The 18542-nt window shown below is 38.7% G+C and overlaps 1 protein-coding gene across 2 annotated transcripts; it reads left to right on the plus strand.

Moving 5' to 3' along the window:
- Positions 1-7022: 7022 nt before the first annotated feature.
- KPRP (keratinocyte proline rich protein) lies at positions 7023-18006 on the plus strand. 2 transcript variants are annotated; one of them, XM_074262083.1, is made up of 3 exons: positions 7023-7227; positions 12986-13278; positions 15457-18006. In XM_074262083.1, the coding sequence occupies exons 2-3, from the start codon at positions 13172-13174 to the stop codon at positions 17369-17371; spliced, it is 2022 nt and encodes a 673-aa protein (XP_074118184.1). In that variant the 5' UTR covers positions 7023-7227; positions 12986-13171; the 3' UTR covers positions 17372-18006. The 2 variants fall into 2 exon arrangements, with proteins under 2 accessions (XP_074118184.1, XP_074118185.1); XM_074262084.1 differs by having other exon boundaries at positions 7024-7227; positions 12971-13278.
- Positions 18007-18542: the final 536 nt, after the last annotated feature.

The following is an 18542-nucleotide window of genomic DNA, read 5'->3' on the forward strand; positions in this document are numbered from 1 at the left end:
GGGTTTAAGATGCTAAGAGATTCCGGTGAGGAGTTCAAAGCTTTCTGCCAAGGAATTTATTCCATGCAGCTATCCTGAAATACAAGTCAACTTCATCACCTGTGCCTTTCTGAAACTGTTACTCAGATATATCTTCTGGAATTGCACTTTATTCTGTGAAACAATAAAATTTCTTTTTATTGCTATCAGGTTTTCATTTGGTCCTTTGCCCTCCATACATGCTGGTTCTTGCTGCCAATGAGAAAATGTTTATAAAACACTTTGCAAACCCATATAAACACTATATAAAATGCTGGTAATAATTATTTCTATTTTCCTACTCAGTTACCCACTATTAGGCCACTGCCATGAGGTAGCTATTGAGTTGGGAGGTCAAAGTACAGGGTCTGTTTTTCTCTAGGCAATACATAACTTTCAGTTTTTCAGTCTCCCTTATTCCATAATGCAATATGCTGCCAAATCTTCTTGTCTCTATTTTCACAACAACTTTCCTATATATTCCCTTCTCTCCACTCCAAGTTTATGCTCTAGTTCAGTCCCTCATTACTGGACTATTATGTTCCTCTCCCAACTAAATTTCCTGTCTTCAATTTCTTTCCATTCCAATCCAGCCTCTACTCAGCTTCCAAAATGATTTTCTAAAAGCATACATCTGGCCTGTTTACTGACCTCTGTCCTCAAGAATTCAGGTTCATTTCTGCAAAATGAGGCATCAGAGTAGATCTTTGTATTGCCTATTGGTGGCACAGTAGATAGAGTATTGAGCTTGGAAGACCTGAATTTGAAACTTATCTCACACAATTATGCTAGGGATAATAATATTTTCAACATTCTGTGTTGTTTTAAGCATCATATCAAAGCTTTGCAAATCTTAAAATATCTTATAAATATCATATAAATATTCAGGCACAGAGTTAGTGACTATTATCTCATTACCTTCAGAAAGAAATACAAACTCTTCTGTTTGGCATTTGAAGTTCTAGACAAACTGGTTCCCTTTTACCTTTCCACTCTTTCTTTTCTCTAGGTATTTTACTCTGGCCTACTGGACTTGAATCTGACACTCCCATCTCCTTTGGTATTGATTATTTAGTACATCTGGAAGGAGCAGGTTATAGAGTCGATAGAGCACTGGACCTGAAGTCAGAAAAACTTAGCTTCCTGAATTCAAATCAGGCCTCAGATACTTGTTAGCTGCAAGTCACTTAATCATATTTATTTAATTTTCTTTATCTATAAAATGAGCTGGAGAAGGAAATGGCAAACCATTCCAATATTTCTGCCAAAAAAACCCCAGAAGGAGCCCCAAGAATTGAATATAACTGAAAACAACCAAACAACATGCAGAGCTTTCTAGGTCTACTTATCTCCATCTTGGCTTCATTCAAGACTCAATTCAAATATTCCTTTCTGCAGGAACTCTTTCCCAGTCCCCCCAGGTGGCAGTGTCTTTTTCTCCCAAATTGTCATCTATATTCTTTGTATATATCTTTTTTATATATCTTGCATATACCAAGTTGTTCCTCCCATTAAAAATATTCTTTATTTTTGTGTTTTAACTGTTCTTAGGTGGTTGGAATAAATACTTAATAAGACTTGCTGGCTGATTAATCGGTTCATTTCAATGTACATCAGGAAATGCATGAGATACCTAGGAAGAAAAATCACTACCATGAATTTGATTTAATAATTTAGTAATATCACAGTCATATAGACTGTTTCTGGGATGTAAGACATATGTATATCACCAGGTCTGTCCTCAGAACCTTTGAAGCAAAGTAGGACTGGCTGTAGTCTTCAAAAGCCCAGGTCATTTATGCAAAATGAGGCAGCAGAGCAGACCTTTATATTGGCTGTTGGCGGCATGCTGGATAAAGTGTGGACTTGGAAGATCTGAGTTTGAAACAACTTATTTGTTGGACATAATGATATTATCAACATGTTAGGGTTGTTGTAAGGCTAATACATCAAAACTTTACAAGTATCATCTAAATATTTAGGCACACATAAACTGATACTAAGTTCTGAACTAAGAACTGGAGTAGAACCATGAGAACATCAAACACAGCAATAAGATGATTATGTGATGATTAACTCTGATGGATGTGGCTCTTTTTTATAATGAGGTGATTGAGGCTAATTCCAATAGACTTGTGATGGAGAGAGCCATCTGCATCCAGAAAGAGAATTATGGGGACTGAATGTGGACCATAACACAGTATTTTCATTTTTTTTGTTGTTTGCTTGAATTTTTTTTCTTTCTCTTTTTTCCCTTTTTGATTTGGTTTTTCTCCTGCAGCATGATGAATGTGGAAATATGTATAGAAAAATTACACATGTTTAACATTTATTGGATTACTTGCTGTCTAGGGGAGGGAGGAGAGGAAGGAAGGGAGAAAAATTTGGAACAGGGTTTTGCAAGGGTGAATGCTGAAAACTATCTTTGATTATATTTTGAAAATAAAAAGCTATTATTAAAAATGTAAATATTCAGGCACAGAGATCTCATTGACCTTGGAGACTGTGATTCTATCACTAAATCTAAACATACCAAATGTTCTATCTCCATTTTTTTCACATATGTTTGAAATGCCTTATGTTTGCCATATGTTTGGAAATAGCCTTTCTTCAATCCTTAACCACTGACTGCAGAAATCCTTCAGAACCCAGCTTCAAAGCTACCTGCTACAGAATGCTGTCCTCGATTCTCTACTTTTCACATACCCTGAAAATACTGTGCTTCTCTTAAGTCCCTTGAAAACCAGCCAAGTGATGCAGTGACTAGAGTACTGACGCTAGAGTCAAAATAGATCTGAGTTCAAGTCTAGCCTCAGACATTTACTATGTGTCTGTGCTATGCAATCCTAGGTAACTCACTTAATCTCCATCTACCTCTTCTGCAAAATGGGGATCATAATGTACCTATCTCCCAGGGTTGTTTCAAGATTCAAATGAGATCATATTTGTAAGATGTTTTGCAAACCTTAAAGTGCTAAGAAATGCTAGCTATTACCATTGCAACATTCTACATTGTATTGAATTTAATGTGTGCCTGTCTTAATGCCTTTGTGACTAGACTGTGACTTCTTTGAGGCTGGTGACTATGTCTTACAAGAACCAGTATGTGTCACATACAACAATGGACCAAGATTCAGAAAGAAATGGGTTCAAATCCTATTACAGACTCTCCCTTACTAAAGGTAACATTTTAGACAAGTCACTTAGACTTTAGACAAGTCCTAAACTTCATTTTCTTCAACTATCAATGGGAATAACATTAACATCTATTTTGTAGGGTTATTGTAAGGATCAAATGAGATACCATATTTAGCACTCTGCAAACCTTAAGGACAGCTAGGCAGAGCAGTGGTTAGAGCTTTGGGCCTGAAATCAAGAAGAATTGAATTAAAATTCAGTCTCAGACACTCACAAGCTGTGTGACTCTTGGATGAGACATGAAGATCAAATATGGCATGAATGAACAATAACAACAAATCTTAAAGTACTATGCAGGGGCTACATATTATTATTTTAGCCTTAGTTTTCTCATCTACAGAAAGTATATACTGATATCTACACTTGCCTCACAAGGATGTTTGTGAGGGTTAAATTATACAAGTTTCAAAGTTTCAAAGAACCCTACATAAATGCCAGTTATAATTCATCTTTACATTCCTCTTGGGTGTCTAGTTGAGGTCACTGAACAAATAAGTTCCTATTAAATATTTGTTGAATGAATAATGAACAAATCAATAATAACAATAACAATTCCTGCATTTTCAAGATGTCTTATACTTTTACTGTTTTTTTAATATCTTTTTATATCCCTTATTGGTGTTTTCACTAGTTACAGATATACTTTAGAGATATTGCAGGGTCAATTCCAGAACACAATTCCAGAATAACAATAAAGTGAGTCATGTGAATCTTTCAGTTTCCCAGTGCATATAAAAATTATATTTATACTACATTGAAATCTATGTAGTAGTATTATAGTCTAAAAATGCATATGCATATCTTAATTAAAAATACTTCATCACTAAAAAATGCTTGACATCATTTGAGTCATAATCTTTTTGCTGGTGGAAGGTCTTGCTTTTATGTTGATGGTTGCTGACTGATCAGGGTGAAGGTTAGGGTGGCTATGGCAATTTCTTGAGATTGATAAAAATGAAGTTTGTTTTATTGATAGACTTTTCCTTTTGCTTGAATAGTCAGAGATCATTGTATGGTTAATAAGTGGCTAATTTCAATGTTATTATGTCTCGGGGAATAGGTAAGCCAGAGGAAAATGGAAGACTGGTTGGTTGATGGAGCAGTTAGAACATACAACATTTATTGTTTCTCATCTTAGATGGCCATGGCTCATGACCCTCCCAAACAATAGCAACATCAAAAAATTACTGATCTTAGCTTATCATAACATATTATTATAATAATAAGGGAAAAGTTTGAAATACTGTGAGAATTACCAAACTGTGATACAGAGAAATAATGTGAGCACATACTATTGGAAAAATGTTGCTAAAGCTGAGTTACCCTGAACCTTCAAAAAGTACAATTATCTGTGAAGTGCAATAAAATAAAACTCAATAAAATGTGTGACTATATAAGAAACTCCTAGAGGAGGAAACTCCCTCTATCAATTCAGGTTGATATTTCACTGTAAACTCACAATCTTGGAGAGGGGCCAGAGGAATCAAAAACAGCCACCAGTGGCCAGCAGCACTTCTGAGTGCACCAATTAAAATACACTAATATATTGATAATACACTTTAAAGCTAAGACAATTTGCAGTTAGCAAAGGTCCTTATATAGAATTAAGTTGCCTCCATTTTAATGTGAGTTTGACACCAAGACTTAAATGATTTGCCCAGAATGACACAGACAATATGTGTCAGAGGGAGATCAGGAATCCAGGTGTTCCTGGCCTTAAGACCAACTCTTTAGCCATTCTCTCTCTCCCTCCCTCCCTCTCCCTCCCTCCCTCCCTCTCCCTCCCTCCCTCCCTCCCTCTCCCTCCCTCTCTCCTTTTCTCTCTCTCTCTCTCTCTCTCTCTCTCTCTCTCTCTCTCTCTCTCTCCTTTTCTCTCTCTCTCTCTCTCTCTCTCTCTCTCTCTCTCTCTCTCTCTCTTACACACACACACACACACACACACACACACACACACACACACACACACATACACACACACACACCATACAGACTTAGAATGGTTTTATTAAGTTGTTTTGGGGGGGAAGGCAATTGGAGTTAAATGACTTGCTCAGACTATACAATTAAGTGATTTGCCCAAGGCTAGATAAGTGCTTATGGTCAGATTTGAACTCAGATTCTCCTGACTCCAGACCAGTGCCCTATCCATTGTACCATCTCCTTCATGTATAGTTTCATGAAATTCCATGAAAGGGAAAGATGGAAAAGGACACAGAAAGACAGGTGGGGGTGGGAGTTCAAGACAGGCAAGAGTCATCAACTTCACCATTTTGTTGAAGACCAATCCTAAGGGCCATTGTAAGATAATTAGCATTAGAGCTGAGAAATTCCTCCAGAAATCAACTAATTTAATACCTTATTTTATAGAAAGAGAACTGAAGAGAACACTCCAGATCCAATATTTTCCTCTTTTTCACTCATCATGAAGAAGACAATGTGAATCTGATTCCCATTGCACATTGATGTAAAGTCAAGTCTAGCCAGGAGAATAGAGTACTCCCAGGACTCTGATTTCTTGCTCTTGATCCTACTCTTCTCCCTTTTCTATTCACAACAAATACAAGTTCTTTACATAGAGGAATTGTGTTCACCAGGAAACCTGATGGATGTAAAGGGGAAAAATGACTCTCTTCAAAGTTTTGTATGCCTAAAAGAGTATAATCATTCACATATGATTTAACATGCCTAAGATAATGAAGTATATTCATTCTTCATCATTCATTCAGTCATCAGTTCTGTCATTTGTTCAACTAGCATTTATAATGGGCCTACTATGTGTAGCACAGTCTGATAGGCACTAAGATAATTAAGACATCATTTCTGCCCTAATGGTATTTGCTATTTAGCAAGGAGATGTGACACACAAATATGTAATGTTCTAGTACAAATTTAGAATAAATACAATGAAGAATGAGATATGATAATAGTAGAAAAGAAATACAAAGTGCCATGTAAGTTCAAAGGGAGGAAAGCTTATTTAAAATATTTTACTCATCAATTGGGGTAATACTTTTTCATCTAAGTATTATAATTTTTTACATAAGTTTGATGTTGTAGTTTGTCTTTCCTTCTCAAAGAGAATTGATAATATCATGAGGTGCTGTTTTAACTTGTGCATAAATTGGATTTAAGTGAGGCAGAGCTAGGCAAAGTTATCAGCCTCACTCTCTCCTCCAGAATCATATGAAAACAATGTCAAGACAAAGGTCAAGACAATTGGACTTGGCCCCATATATAAAGGGTGACCTTGGCCTTTCTAAATTGAGGTCTTTCCCAGGTCTCAGTTTGTCTGAGAGTTTGAAATAAATATATAATAAGGAGGGTCTAATACACTATTTAGTGAGACTGTTAAACATTAGTCTTGAGTCTCCATCCTTTCTGTGGGAAACAGCTCTAATTTGATAAGTAATGGAAATCAAGAGAAAAATGTAATTTAATTCACAAAATTCAATTTAAAGAAATGTTCCTAGGATTCCATCTGTTATAATATAAGGAACCTTGTAATACTCATAATTGTTGTCTCTATCATAAGTCAATGAATTAATAATATCTTACTGTGTGCCAGGCGCTGTCCCAGGTGCTGGGTATAAACAGATTAAAATAAAATTGCCTCAAAGTCACTGACCCCAAAGAATTTATGTTAAAAACGAGATTTAGCTTTAGCCTACCCTGACCTCCCCTTCCCCTGAGCTTCTATGATACCTATGGCGCATGATACAGAATCTTATTGTCAGTCTGACATTGTTCTATGTGTGTTCCGTTGAACTACATCACACTTGTTTTCCCAAGGAGAAGGTAAGCTCCTTGAGGGCTGGAGATGGTGCTTTAACTAGGAGAGGGCAGTAGGGGTTTTGTTGCAATGCATAGATATATAGTGAATGCTGACAGCACTTATTCTCCCTAATGGGCTGAAACAACTGAGTTAGCACCTCATTGACAAGAATAATTAATTAAAACAGGAAGCTACCAGATGGTATCACATATCCTTCCCCTGAGGTGAACTTCTCCAAGGTCTGTCTCCTAACTTATTCCAGTGGTAACCTCTCCAGAGGTGGCTTCAAGGTGTCCCACAGACTCAGATCTCCTTCTCTGTAGTAGGGCAACCTCATGGGATCTCTTCTCTCACTGGTCTTTGGGTCTGGAGTGGGGGTAAGGGGTTTGAGTTCTAAGGTAAAGAATTTTCAAGACCTCTTCTCCTTCCTTATTGTAATCTCCTTCCCAGTCCCACACTGATTAACAAAGGTTATCTTTCATGTAGATTGGCCAGAATCTGATATTCTGTCCCAAGTGACAGAATTGCTAGAGATAGGTCTTGACAGTTGCTAACAATCAATCAATTAACAAAGATTTATTAAATACCTATGTGGTAGGTAGATGTTATATAATATATATGTATACATATATGTTTATATTTTATCATCATAAGATTTTTTGGTAGTAGATGCTATTATCACCCTCATTTTACAGATGAGGAAACTGAAAAAGACAGTTTAATTGACTTGTCCAATGTCCAACAATTAGTAAATTTCTGAGACCAGATTTTGAACTCAGCATTATTGCTTCCAGATCCAGCACTCTATTCACTGCATGATCTAGGTGCCTTATTATGCACACACATACATAGGATTGTATGTATATATTTAAATGTTTATTTGCAAACCTTAATGTGCTATATAAATGCTAGGATTCTTGATCTTAGACTTTAAAGTCTGCTTAGGAAAATAAGTTTAATAAATAGGAAACCACAGAAAGCAACACAAGGTGTATGACCTGGTTTCGAAGCCAGACTTTGCAGATTATTAGCATTGATGGAAATCAAGAGCAAAGAACATCTCAGGGGGCTGAAGGGTATCTCTGGGGAAGGAGGACTTGCAATGAACAAAGGCAGGCTCTAAATATAGAGGTCTATTTATCTTATCTCTTTTTCTCTGCTTGTCTCTCTCCTATCTCTTCCCCTTCCCTGCCTCTCTTGTTTTCTCTCTGTTGGACTCTTTTTTTCCCTCTGTATTGTTTTCTATTTGTCCACATAATTACTACTCTATATTTGTCTACTGATCATGATTTCTCTTTGTGTATTTCTATATTTCTGCCTCTAAGGATCTCTATACAGTGTTCTGTTCCTACATAATTTTACCTTCATTTCTATTTCTATTATCAGACACCTCTTTATCTCTAAAACTATATCAACAGCATTTCTCACTATTGCATATCTATCATATATACACATATAATTTTAAAAAATTAAAAAACCAAAAATCTTTTTTATGTCCTTCCTACCTAAACCTCATTGGAGAAAGGAAAAACAAAATCAAACACCTGTAACAAAAATGGGTAGTCGAACAAAACAAATTCCCTAATTGCCCATGATCAAAAGAAATGTATTTCTTTCTGGAGTCCATAGGAGGTAGGTAGTACATTTCTACTATTGGTCTTCTGGAATTGTGGTTGGTCACTGAACCATACATTGATTCTTTTCCACTTCCTTTTGCTCTCAATTTCTTATATTTTTTCTAAATACTATGTCACCATAAATCTAAATATTTCCATTCCAAAACCAGGTAATACATCTTGTATTGTTTTCTGTGGTTTCTTGCATATTAAACTTATTTTTCTAGCCAGACTTTAAAGTCTAAGATCAGGGATCCTGTGTAATGATAATGATGATGATGATGATAACAATAATATTTATATAGCACTTCAAAGTTTGCAAAAATACACACACTAAGTCATTCAGGTAATTTCTTGTCATTTTGTTGGTAAGAAAATCTGTGATATTCTTGGTATACAAACTCTATACAGACCAGTGTATAACTTCATAACTAAATTTTAGGAATTTGTCTAAGCCTTATAGTTATAGTGACTAGCCCATGTCAAACTACTAATATGAGTTAGGGAAAGGATTTCAGCTCAATTCTTTCTGATTCTAAATACATCATTCTATCCAATCTTCCCAGTTGCCTCTCTAAAATGTTTTATGAATTGAGTGAAATTAAAAAGTATCTACTCTCTCTCCCTCTAGAAAACCTCTCTCCTTATCTCTAAATATCTCAATCTTGACTTCTACATTTGTTTTCATGATCTCTAACTGTGCTTCTTTATCTATATAATTCTTTATTTTTACATATGTAGCTTTATTACATAGCTCTTTTTCTATTGAGAATCATAAGATTATAGAATGTTTATAGGAGGCAAGTATCTTAGAGATGATCTAGTCCAGAGTGTGGTCCTTTTCAGTGTGGTCCCAAATAAATTAAAATGTAATGGGAAATGTTTAAAAAAATAAAAATATGATGCAATATAGATAATGTTAATTGAATCCCTTTCTATTTGAGTTTGACACTATTGATAATCCAACTCTCTTCTTTTGCCAATAAAATTTGGAAGGATTCAATGCCTTATCTAAGGGTGCACAGGTAGTTTCAGAGCAGAGCTATTACTATTTTTATCTCTACTCAGATGTAACTCTTTTCCATTTTTACCTTTCTTTATTTGCATATCTGTATTATATATTATTTTTGTTCAGTTTTGATTGTGTCTGACTCTTTGTAGCCCAATTTGAAGTTTCTTGGCAGAGATATTACAATGGTTTGCCATTTCCTTTTGCAATGTATGATATATATATATATATATACATACATACACACATACATATATAGACATACACATATAGATATATGAATTCATAATATCTGTCAGAAAATGAAAGCTATTATATTTCATTGTGTATATATAGGTATGTATCCATATGCACGCATACATGTGTGTGAGGGATTATCATTAAAAAAAAAACAAACCTAAGTTAATGGTCATAAAACAATGGGTTTTTAAAAATTATTAACTTTCCAGATTCCTTATAACAAAGAAAGTTCTGGGGGGAAAATCTGGAGCCTCTATAAAAATAATGCAATATACAAGCATTCCAAAGAGAAAAAGAAAATTGTTTTTCTTCTTACCACTTTAACCTCTATTCTTTAAGCCATCCATTATTCTAGGTCTCTATAATCTTATATTAGAAAAGGAAGAATCCTCTGTTTTGAGGTTTGGGATTGGTTTAACAAAAACTCAGTACTATTTTCCTATGCAAGTCAGTGAAATACTTTTAGAGATGTTTCTCCCCAGTGTTCCACTGAAGGCTACCTCTGCTTCTTCCATCCCTTCCCCTTCTTTTTTTCTACTGAAGTTCCAAAGACCAGAAAATGAGAGAAGTTGCAGTGCTCCTTAGTATCTGAGCTTTGTCTAGTACTGGCTTTCATCACTGTACTCTCCAAGGATTCTGCACCTAAAAGGAACCTGCATTTCCCCCTACTCGTTGACATTTAATGCTTCCCATTGTAACAGGGACATATATAATCGACACTTCTCATACCTTATTTCTGTACTCCTTATCTCACACCACAGGTGATTCCAAACATACATTACAGGGGACACATGACATGGTGGACAGCTACAGTACCTCCCCCTTAGCTAATCTCAGGTATTGAGGGAATGTAAACAGCTGACCTTGGGTCTGAGTAGGCAAGGTGATTATAATAAAAAGCTGAAATTTGTATAATACTTTAGAGGCTGAAAAACACTGTACAAATCTTTTCTCATTTGATCTTTATAACAACCCTGTGTGGTAGGAATTATTATTATCCTCATTTTACAGATAAGGAAACGGAGGCCAGGAAAAATGAAATGGTTTGCACATGATCATATAGCTATGTCTAAGGCAGGATTTAAACCCAGGTCTTCTTGATTCTAAGTCTAGCCCTTCTTCCATCACAGTTTACTCAGTTTATGATCACAGGATCAGAAAACATATTGGTAGTTATAGCTCTGGTTCTGGTCCATATAAGCAACAAGATGTTTTTTTTTTTTAATATATATATTTTTTCCTTTTACAGTAAACAGAATTTTAACATTAATTTTTAAAAATGAGTTCCAATTTTTTTCTCTCTTCCCTTCACTCTCCCCTTCCTAATTGGTAAGTAATTTGATATATGTTACATATTTGCAATCATGTAAAACATGTCAAAGAAGAAACAGATCAAAAGAAAAACCTTATGAAAACACTTAAGTGAAAATAGTGTAATTTGTTTTGCATTCAGACTCTATTAGCTCTTTCTCTATGGGTGGCATTTTTTTGTCATTTTTTTCTGGAATGGTTAGGCAGTCTTTAACTCCTTTTTTTCCCATGAAGATGACACATACATGATGGCAAATGCAGCCCCCATAGAGTGGAAACTTTGTCAGGTCTGAAAAGGTACTAGACTTTCTCTATGGGTGCTTTTAATATGCTAATGTGAATATAAAAGATTGTGTCACTAGTTCAAAGTCTTAAGAATTTCTTGAACATTCTATTTGCCACACATGGCCTACTCAGACCCAAGTTAATATGCACAGGCCTGGATGTGGTCTTCTGCACATGGCCAAGCAAGCACAGGCTACAGAGAATCAAGTGTATCAATCAACTAACACTTATTAGATACTGACTATGTGCCAGGTACTAAGCTAAGTCCTAAGGATACAAAGAAGCACAATAAAACAAAATAAGACAAAAAGTTTTCAAGGAACTCAAGTCACACGGAAACATTGTTTTGTTTTATTTTGTTGTTGTTTATTTTATTTTATTTTTTATTATTATTATAGCTTTTTATATATAAAATATATGCATGGGTAATTTTTCAACATTGACCCTTGCAAAAACTTCTGTTTCAACTTTTCCCCTCCTTCCCTCCACCCCCTCCCCTAGATGGCAGGTGAAGCCCCATACATGTTAAATATGTTAAAGTATATATTAAATATAATATATGTATACATATTTATACGGTTATCTTGTTGCACAAGAAGGATCAGATTTAGAAAGAAAGTAAAAATAGCCTGAGAAGAAAAAACAAAAATGCAAGTAAACCATAACAGAAAGAGTGGAAATATTATGTTGTGGTCCATACTCATTTCCCAGAGTTCTTTCACTGGGTGTAGTTGGTTCTGTTCATTACAGATCAATTGGAACTGATTTGGATCCTCTCATTGTTGAAGAGAGCCATGTCCATCAGAATTGATCATCATATAGTATTGTTGTTGAAGTGTATAATGATCTCTGCTCATTTCACTTAGCATCAGTTCATGTAATCTCCAGGCCTTTCTGAAATCATCCTGTTGGTCGTTTTTTACAGAACAATAATATTCCATAACATTCATATAACACAATTTATTCAGCCATTATCCAATTGATGGGCATCCATTCAATTTCCAATTTCTAGCCACTATGAAAAGGGCTGCCACAAGCATTTTTGCACATGTGAGTCCCTTTCCTTTCTTTAATATTTCTTTGGGATATAAGCCCAGTAGTAACACTGCTGGATCAAAGGGTATGCACTGTTTGATAACTTTTTGAGTATAGTTCCAAATTGCTCTCCAGAATGATTGCATCCGTTCACAACTCCACCAACAAGGCATCAATACCCCAGTTTTCCCACATCCCCTCCAATATTCGTCATCATTTTTTCCTTTCATCTTAGCTAAGGAAACATTGTTGTAATCTGGAGTTGTTTCTGGAATCCATTCTAGAAGAAGTAATCAGTTATGGACTGGAGTTAATGGGCTTAGACAACATCTAGCACACCAGTTTTGCCATTATTTGGGAGTTGGTTAATTACTAAAGTCTGTTAAATCCCATAGAAGAGGGAATGTGACCTCTAGAATTGTATATGTTTGTGCGTGGGGAGTGGAAGAACATGGTGAATGGGAGAACTTTGTAATCCCCAGCCAGTTTGTAACCTCCTAGGACTTCCAGGAATGGAGGAAACACATGTAAGATGAAGAAGGATGAGGGAAACAATAGTCTCTTCCTATTCCCGAAGTCTCAGCCCTGAGCTCAGACACACCCAGGTGTACACAGGGAGGGAACCAGCCAATGGAATGCCAGTCCTTGTCACCAGGACTTCAGCTGCCACCCTTGTGAGAGGAGCAGATGCCAATAAATTGTCTCACGGTCCAAGACAGACTCTGGAACTCTATAAAGCAGCAGCTCCCAGGCTCAGACTCCTCAGCCAGAGTGATCACGTACCATCAAGGAGGGTAAGTCTTTGATAGGGAACAGGGGACTTAGGTTAGGATGGGGGGATGGGATCAGGTGACAAAGAGTCAGAACAGTGAAACTGTCGAGCTATGAGGATGGAGAAAGAATTGGGATTTGGGAGAAGAGAGCAGTACAGAGGAAGGTGATGGAAGGTGGCTTATGTAAAACCAAGGTGGTCTTTGGCAACACAGAGATGAATTGATTGATTTATATTTGAAAATTTTTATTTGAGAATAAATTAGAACCTCCACTAAATTCTTCCATTGAAGTTTCATCCTAGTGGTAGAAGTAACCATAGATTATAATAGGCTCTGTTAGGTTAGAACAAGATGGAAGAATTATCAAATTTGGACAGCTATAAGCAAGCTGTTTTATGACAGATTGTCTCTTGTCCAAGAAGTGGGTGTGTTATGTTTGGAGAGATTCATCACTAGACTGGGCCATAGGATAATAGCCACTGACCACAACAACTATTGAAAATCATCTATCTGATAGTACAGGGGTTGGATCCTGCTTGGGTAGAGGATCCATTTGTATTCATGAAATCACAGGTCCTCCTTGAAATACAGCGATGAACTGACTAGTGTGCCATCTTTTACAGGAAAGACTTGGGCCCCGGCAAAAGAGTTTCAGAAATCAGAAAAAAGGTTGAAGGAGGATTTGGCAGATCAATAAGCCACAGAGGTTTTTTCCGAGTCTCTAAAACAGATGATTGCCTTTTCTGCTTTCATGTGACAGTTTTTGTTTATTTGTTTGGTTTTGTGAGATGGTTTGACCTAGGACAGGCGAGGGCAGGAGAAGGGTGGCTACATGTATTTAGATCTGGAATGCTTGCCTGTTTAGAAATGTATCCATTATATTTGTAAGGCCAAAGAGAAATATATTCATGAATATATGTCTGGCTTATACATCCTAGCCCCCAAGCTTCTAGTCCATGGTTTTTTTTTTTTTTTTTTTTTTTTTTTTTTTTTTTAAATTCTCTTAAGCTCATCCCAAGGTAAAAAGGAATTACTATCAGCGGTCTTTCCTTATCCAGGTGTAAACTGGGGTTTACTGCAAGCAGTGGGCAAGGAAAGAGTTGTTGGCCTAGTTGATGTATGTGGATATTATTCAGCTTGAGCTGGAAGGGATGTTAGAGATCATCTCAAGCCTCCTCATTTTATGAATGGCTGAAGTCAAAATCTAGAAGTGAATTGATATGCCCAAAGTCACACAGGTCCTAAGGAAGAACCAGCATTTGAATTCATCTCCTCTGACTCCAAAGCAATTCTTTCCACTTCATGTTGGTGCATATAGGACCATTTAAATTAAATTAAAATTTTCTCTGACAAATAAAAAGGTTTGTTTAAAAACAAACCTACTACAATACAAATATTTTGCTTGGGTGGTAGCCAGCTATTGTGTGCATGCTACCAAATAGCTCTGACTGGATTCCCCACTTCTCAATGGGTGGTTTTGGCAGCATGTCAGTACAGTTTTTTACATGTGTGCATGCCTCTGTGTGTGACTTCATCTCTCCATTATTCACTTGTATAGAGGCAAAACATTCCACAGACAATACAAATTCCAAAGAGCTCCAGTTTGGGCCGGCCCAAAGTGTTGTGTACAATGGTCAACAATCCAAAAAGTCTTTCTTGAAACGAAAGGTGTAAGAGGCATATGTGCAGCCCAGTGAACGATAATTATGTTTATTTATTTATTTATTTATATTGAGGCAATTGGGGTTAAGTGACTTGCCCAGGGTCACACAGCTAGGAAGTGTTAAATATCTGAGATCACATTTGAACTCAGGTCCTCCTGACTTCAGGGCTGGTGCTCTATCCACTGCACTACCTAGCTGCCTCTTGAGGTTCCTTTTAGGAGCAGTGTTGTGAGAGAGTAAATGTCTGTGTAGCTTTCCCTGTGTTTTTGCCTCCAATCAGCTCTCAGGAGCTGTAGTGTGATGACCAGCACTAAACTCTGGATCCAGACAACTGGCCTTCAAATTCCTGCTCTGTTATTTTGGTAGCCCAATGATCTGTGTGAGTCATCACTTCACCTCCTTGGCCCTTAAGTTTCACTACTTGCAAGATGAGTTTGGATCCTCATTCTGCTCCCTGCTCCAAATTTTATCTGATTCTGGGATTCCTTCTCTTCCCCCAACCTCCCAAACTAACCAGTGCTCTCTCTGCCCACAGAGCACTATCATCTGGAGTCAGCATCATGTGTGACCAGCAGAAGCAGCCTTGCCTGCCTCTCCCAGAGTGCTGTGTGAAAGGGAATTCTTTTTTCCCCTCTCCCTCCTTCACCCCTATAAAAGGACAGGCCTCCGGTGAAGTACAGACTCTTCAGACTTGCTGTACGAAGGGCCAAGTTGTAAGCCAAGCTCAAACTTCATCTACAAAAGGCCAGACCCTATGCCAGTCTAATATATGTTCGGGAACGGGTCCAGACCCGAGTCAGTCCCAAGCCAATCAGATATGCTATATCCACTACCAGGTCCCACCCCAGGCCCCGGCATCCTATGTAGAATACCAAGTTGCACAACCTGTTCAGACCTCCTACTTACAATGCTCTCCAGTGTGCTGTACTGAAACTTACTATGTGCAACGCCCCGTGGAGGCCTATATACCAGCTCCTCAACCAGTCCAGACTTACGTAGAATACTACCCTCAATACCAGACTCAGGGGTATTACAGCAGCAGTGGCCCTCAGCGCCAGGCTCAGGGGTATTATACCACCTGTACCTCTCAACGCCAATCTCAATACTATGGTGGTGCTGCCCTTCAGAGCCAATACCAAGGAACCTACAGCAGCTGTTCCCCTCAAAATCAATATCAACAATCCTATGGTCGATGTGGACCTTCCCGCCCCCCTCAGCCTTCTTATCGGAGCTGCTCTCCTCGAAGACCTCAGCCCTCGTATGTAGGTTGCACCCCTTCGCGCACATCCCGGCCAACCTATCGCAGCTGCTCACCTCCACACGTGTCTCAGCCAGCCTATCAGAGCTGCTCCCCTCCACAGGTGTCTCGGCCTACCTATCGGAGCTACTCTCCCCCCTGTGTCCCACGGGCATCCAGGCCTACCTATAGGAACTACTCACCTCCATGTAGCCCTCCACGTGAGTCTCGGCCTACCTATCGGAGCTACTCACCCCCTTGTGTCCCACGGGCGTCCAGGCCAACCTATAGGAACTGCTCTCCTCCATGTGGCCCTCCACGCACATCTAGGCCAGCCTATAGGAGCTGCTCTCCTCCTTGTGGCCCTCCACGCATGTCTAGGCCTGCCTATAGGAGCTGCTCTCCTTGTGGCCCTCCACGCATGTCTAGGCCTACCTATAGGAGCTGCTCTCCTCCCTGTGGCCCTCCGCGCATGTCCAGACCCACCTATAGAAGCTGCTCCCCACCACGCAGATCTCAGCCTACTTATACATACTGTACTCCTCCACGCCAATCTCAGCCTTGCTATAGTAGCTGTCCTCCTAGGCATCCAGATTCAGGGTCTTCCCAGAGGTGTGGTCCCAAATATCGTGTAGAAATTTGCTCTCCCAACTGTCCTTCTCAGGTCCCAGCAAGGAGGGAGCCGGTTCAGATCCCTCCCATCAGACGCACCTACCAGGACTCTAGCACACAGTATTCTTGTAACTCTCCCCGCCCCCAGCCATGTTCAGAGCCACGTGCCTTCCGAGATAACAGTTCATCCCCTGAACGACAGCCGAGACCATGCCCACTCCCAGCTCCACGCACATGCTGGCAACCGCGCCCTGAACCGTGCTCCGCACCCCAGCCTGAGCCATGTCCAGAACCGCGGCCAGCACCACGGCCCTGTTTCGAGCCCTACTCAGAACCTTGCCCGCATCTAGAGCCACCGCGTATGGAATCATGTGGGCCTAGCAGTCCTCGCAACTACCCCAAACCATGTCCGTGCCCATGTTCTCCTGGCTGCCATGAATCTGAACCTCGCCATCTAGATATCGAGCCTCCTCACTGTGGCCCTGCTGGATACAATGAAGAAGAGACCTATGGCTCTGCAGAATGTTCAAAACCTCGAGATTTGGGTAGCTGTGGTCCCAAAGGTGGGGCTTTCGCTGGAGTGAAGAGCTGCTATTTCTAAACAGTTTAGTAGGCCTCCTCTTCTTTCTCTTTCTGTGTCCCTTTCTCTACCTTTCTCTGTCTCTCTTTCTCCCTCCATCCCCCCACCCCACCCCAGGATTATCTCTAGCCAGCTATCAAACACATTTTCTCACTTTACAATACCTGCTCAACACTATTCCCTTCTAGCCAGGACTCAAGGTCCCTCCTCCATAAACAAAATTCCAGCCTACTTTGATAATTCTTTGCACACTCACTACCTGGTCCCTATGTTGCTGCTGTGTGGGTGAAATATTCTCTGCCCTGAGACATCATTGGAAATTTTCATTTTCCTGGCATTTATGTCCAATCTCCTCCAAAAGTTTGGGAAATTGTGAGAGGGCAGGAGCTGTGTCTTAGCCTTCTTTGTATCCTTTCAGAACACCATGCCTTGATTGCATAAGTGACTAATTATTGTTGATTGGCTGATCCACTCAAACTCTCCCTTTGGCTGATCCACTCAAACTCTCCCTCACTCCATATCACTTTCATACCTCACTGGTGGGTCTTGGTTCATTCTCCCTCTCTTACCCTCTCCTCGATGACACCTGTCCTAAACCACCAAGAGATAGGATTGACAGCAAACTTGCAACAATAAAGACCAGAGTTTAAAGACCATTTTGTCTGTTTCTTTAATCTTGAGCCTCTTTGTGGTTTCAACAAATGAATTTTAAGAGCAAAATAATTCTTTTCTTTTCAAAAGGATAAACAGAGATCTTTCAGAGTTTCTTTGACCAGAGTTTCTCTCTATATGGTGGTCTGTGGCATGGCAATGCTGTGGCCAAAGTTGGTCGTCCAGAGAATCTACATTCCCACTCTCTGTGCTTAATCAGTTCTTCATGATGGATGAAATGTGTTCCTTAGGAAGAGTACTTCCCTAAGGAACAGTGAGGTAGGATGTGCTCAAGCATCAGAGAGATAGGGAGAGACCTGACCCTTCCACTGAGGACATGACCACAGAGACCATGTTCAAAAGTCAGATTTTTAATTCCAAAGCTGAAATGGAACTACAAGGCTAATTTAAGGGACATTAGTGCAAAGCTTGTTACAGATGGACCTTAGAATATAGAATATGAGTACTTATAAATCCTAACAGCAAAAGGATCATCTTAACCTTTTTTTAGATTAAAGACCCACTTCTTAGAATAATGTTT

The sequence above is a fragment of the Sminthopsis crassicaudata genome, chromosome 4 (genome assembly GCF_048593235.1).
Source record: "Sminthopsis crassicaudata isolate SCR6 chromosome 4, ASM4859323v1, whole genome shotgun sequence".
Classification (NCBI taxonomy): domain Eukaryota; kingdom Metazoa; phylum Chordata; class Mammalia; order Dasyuromorphia; family Dasyuridae; genus Sminthopsis; species Sminthopsis crassicaudata.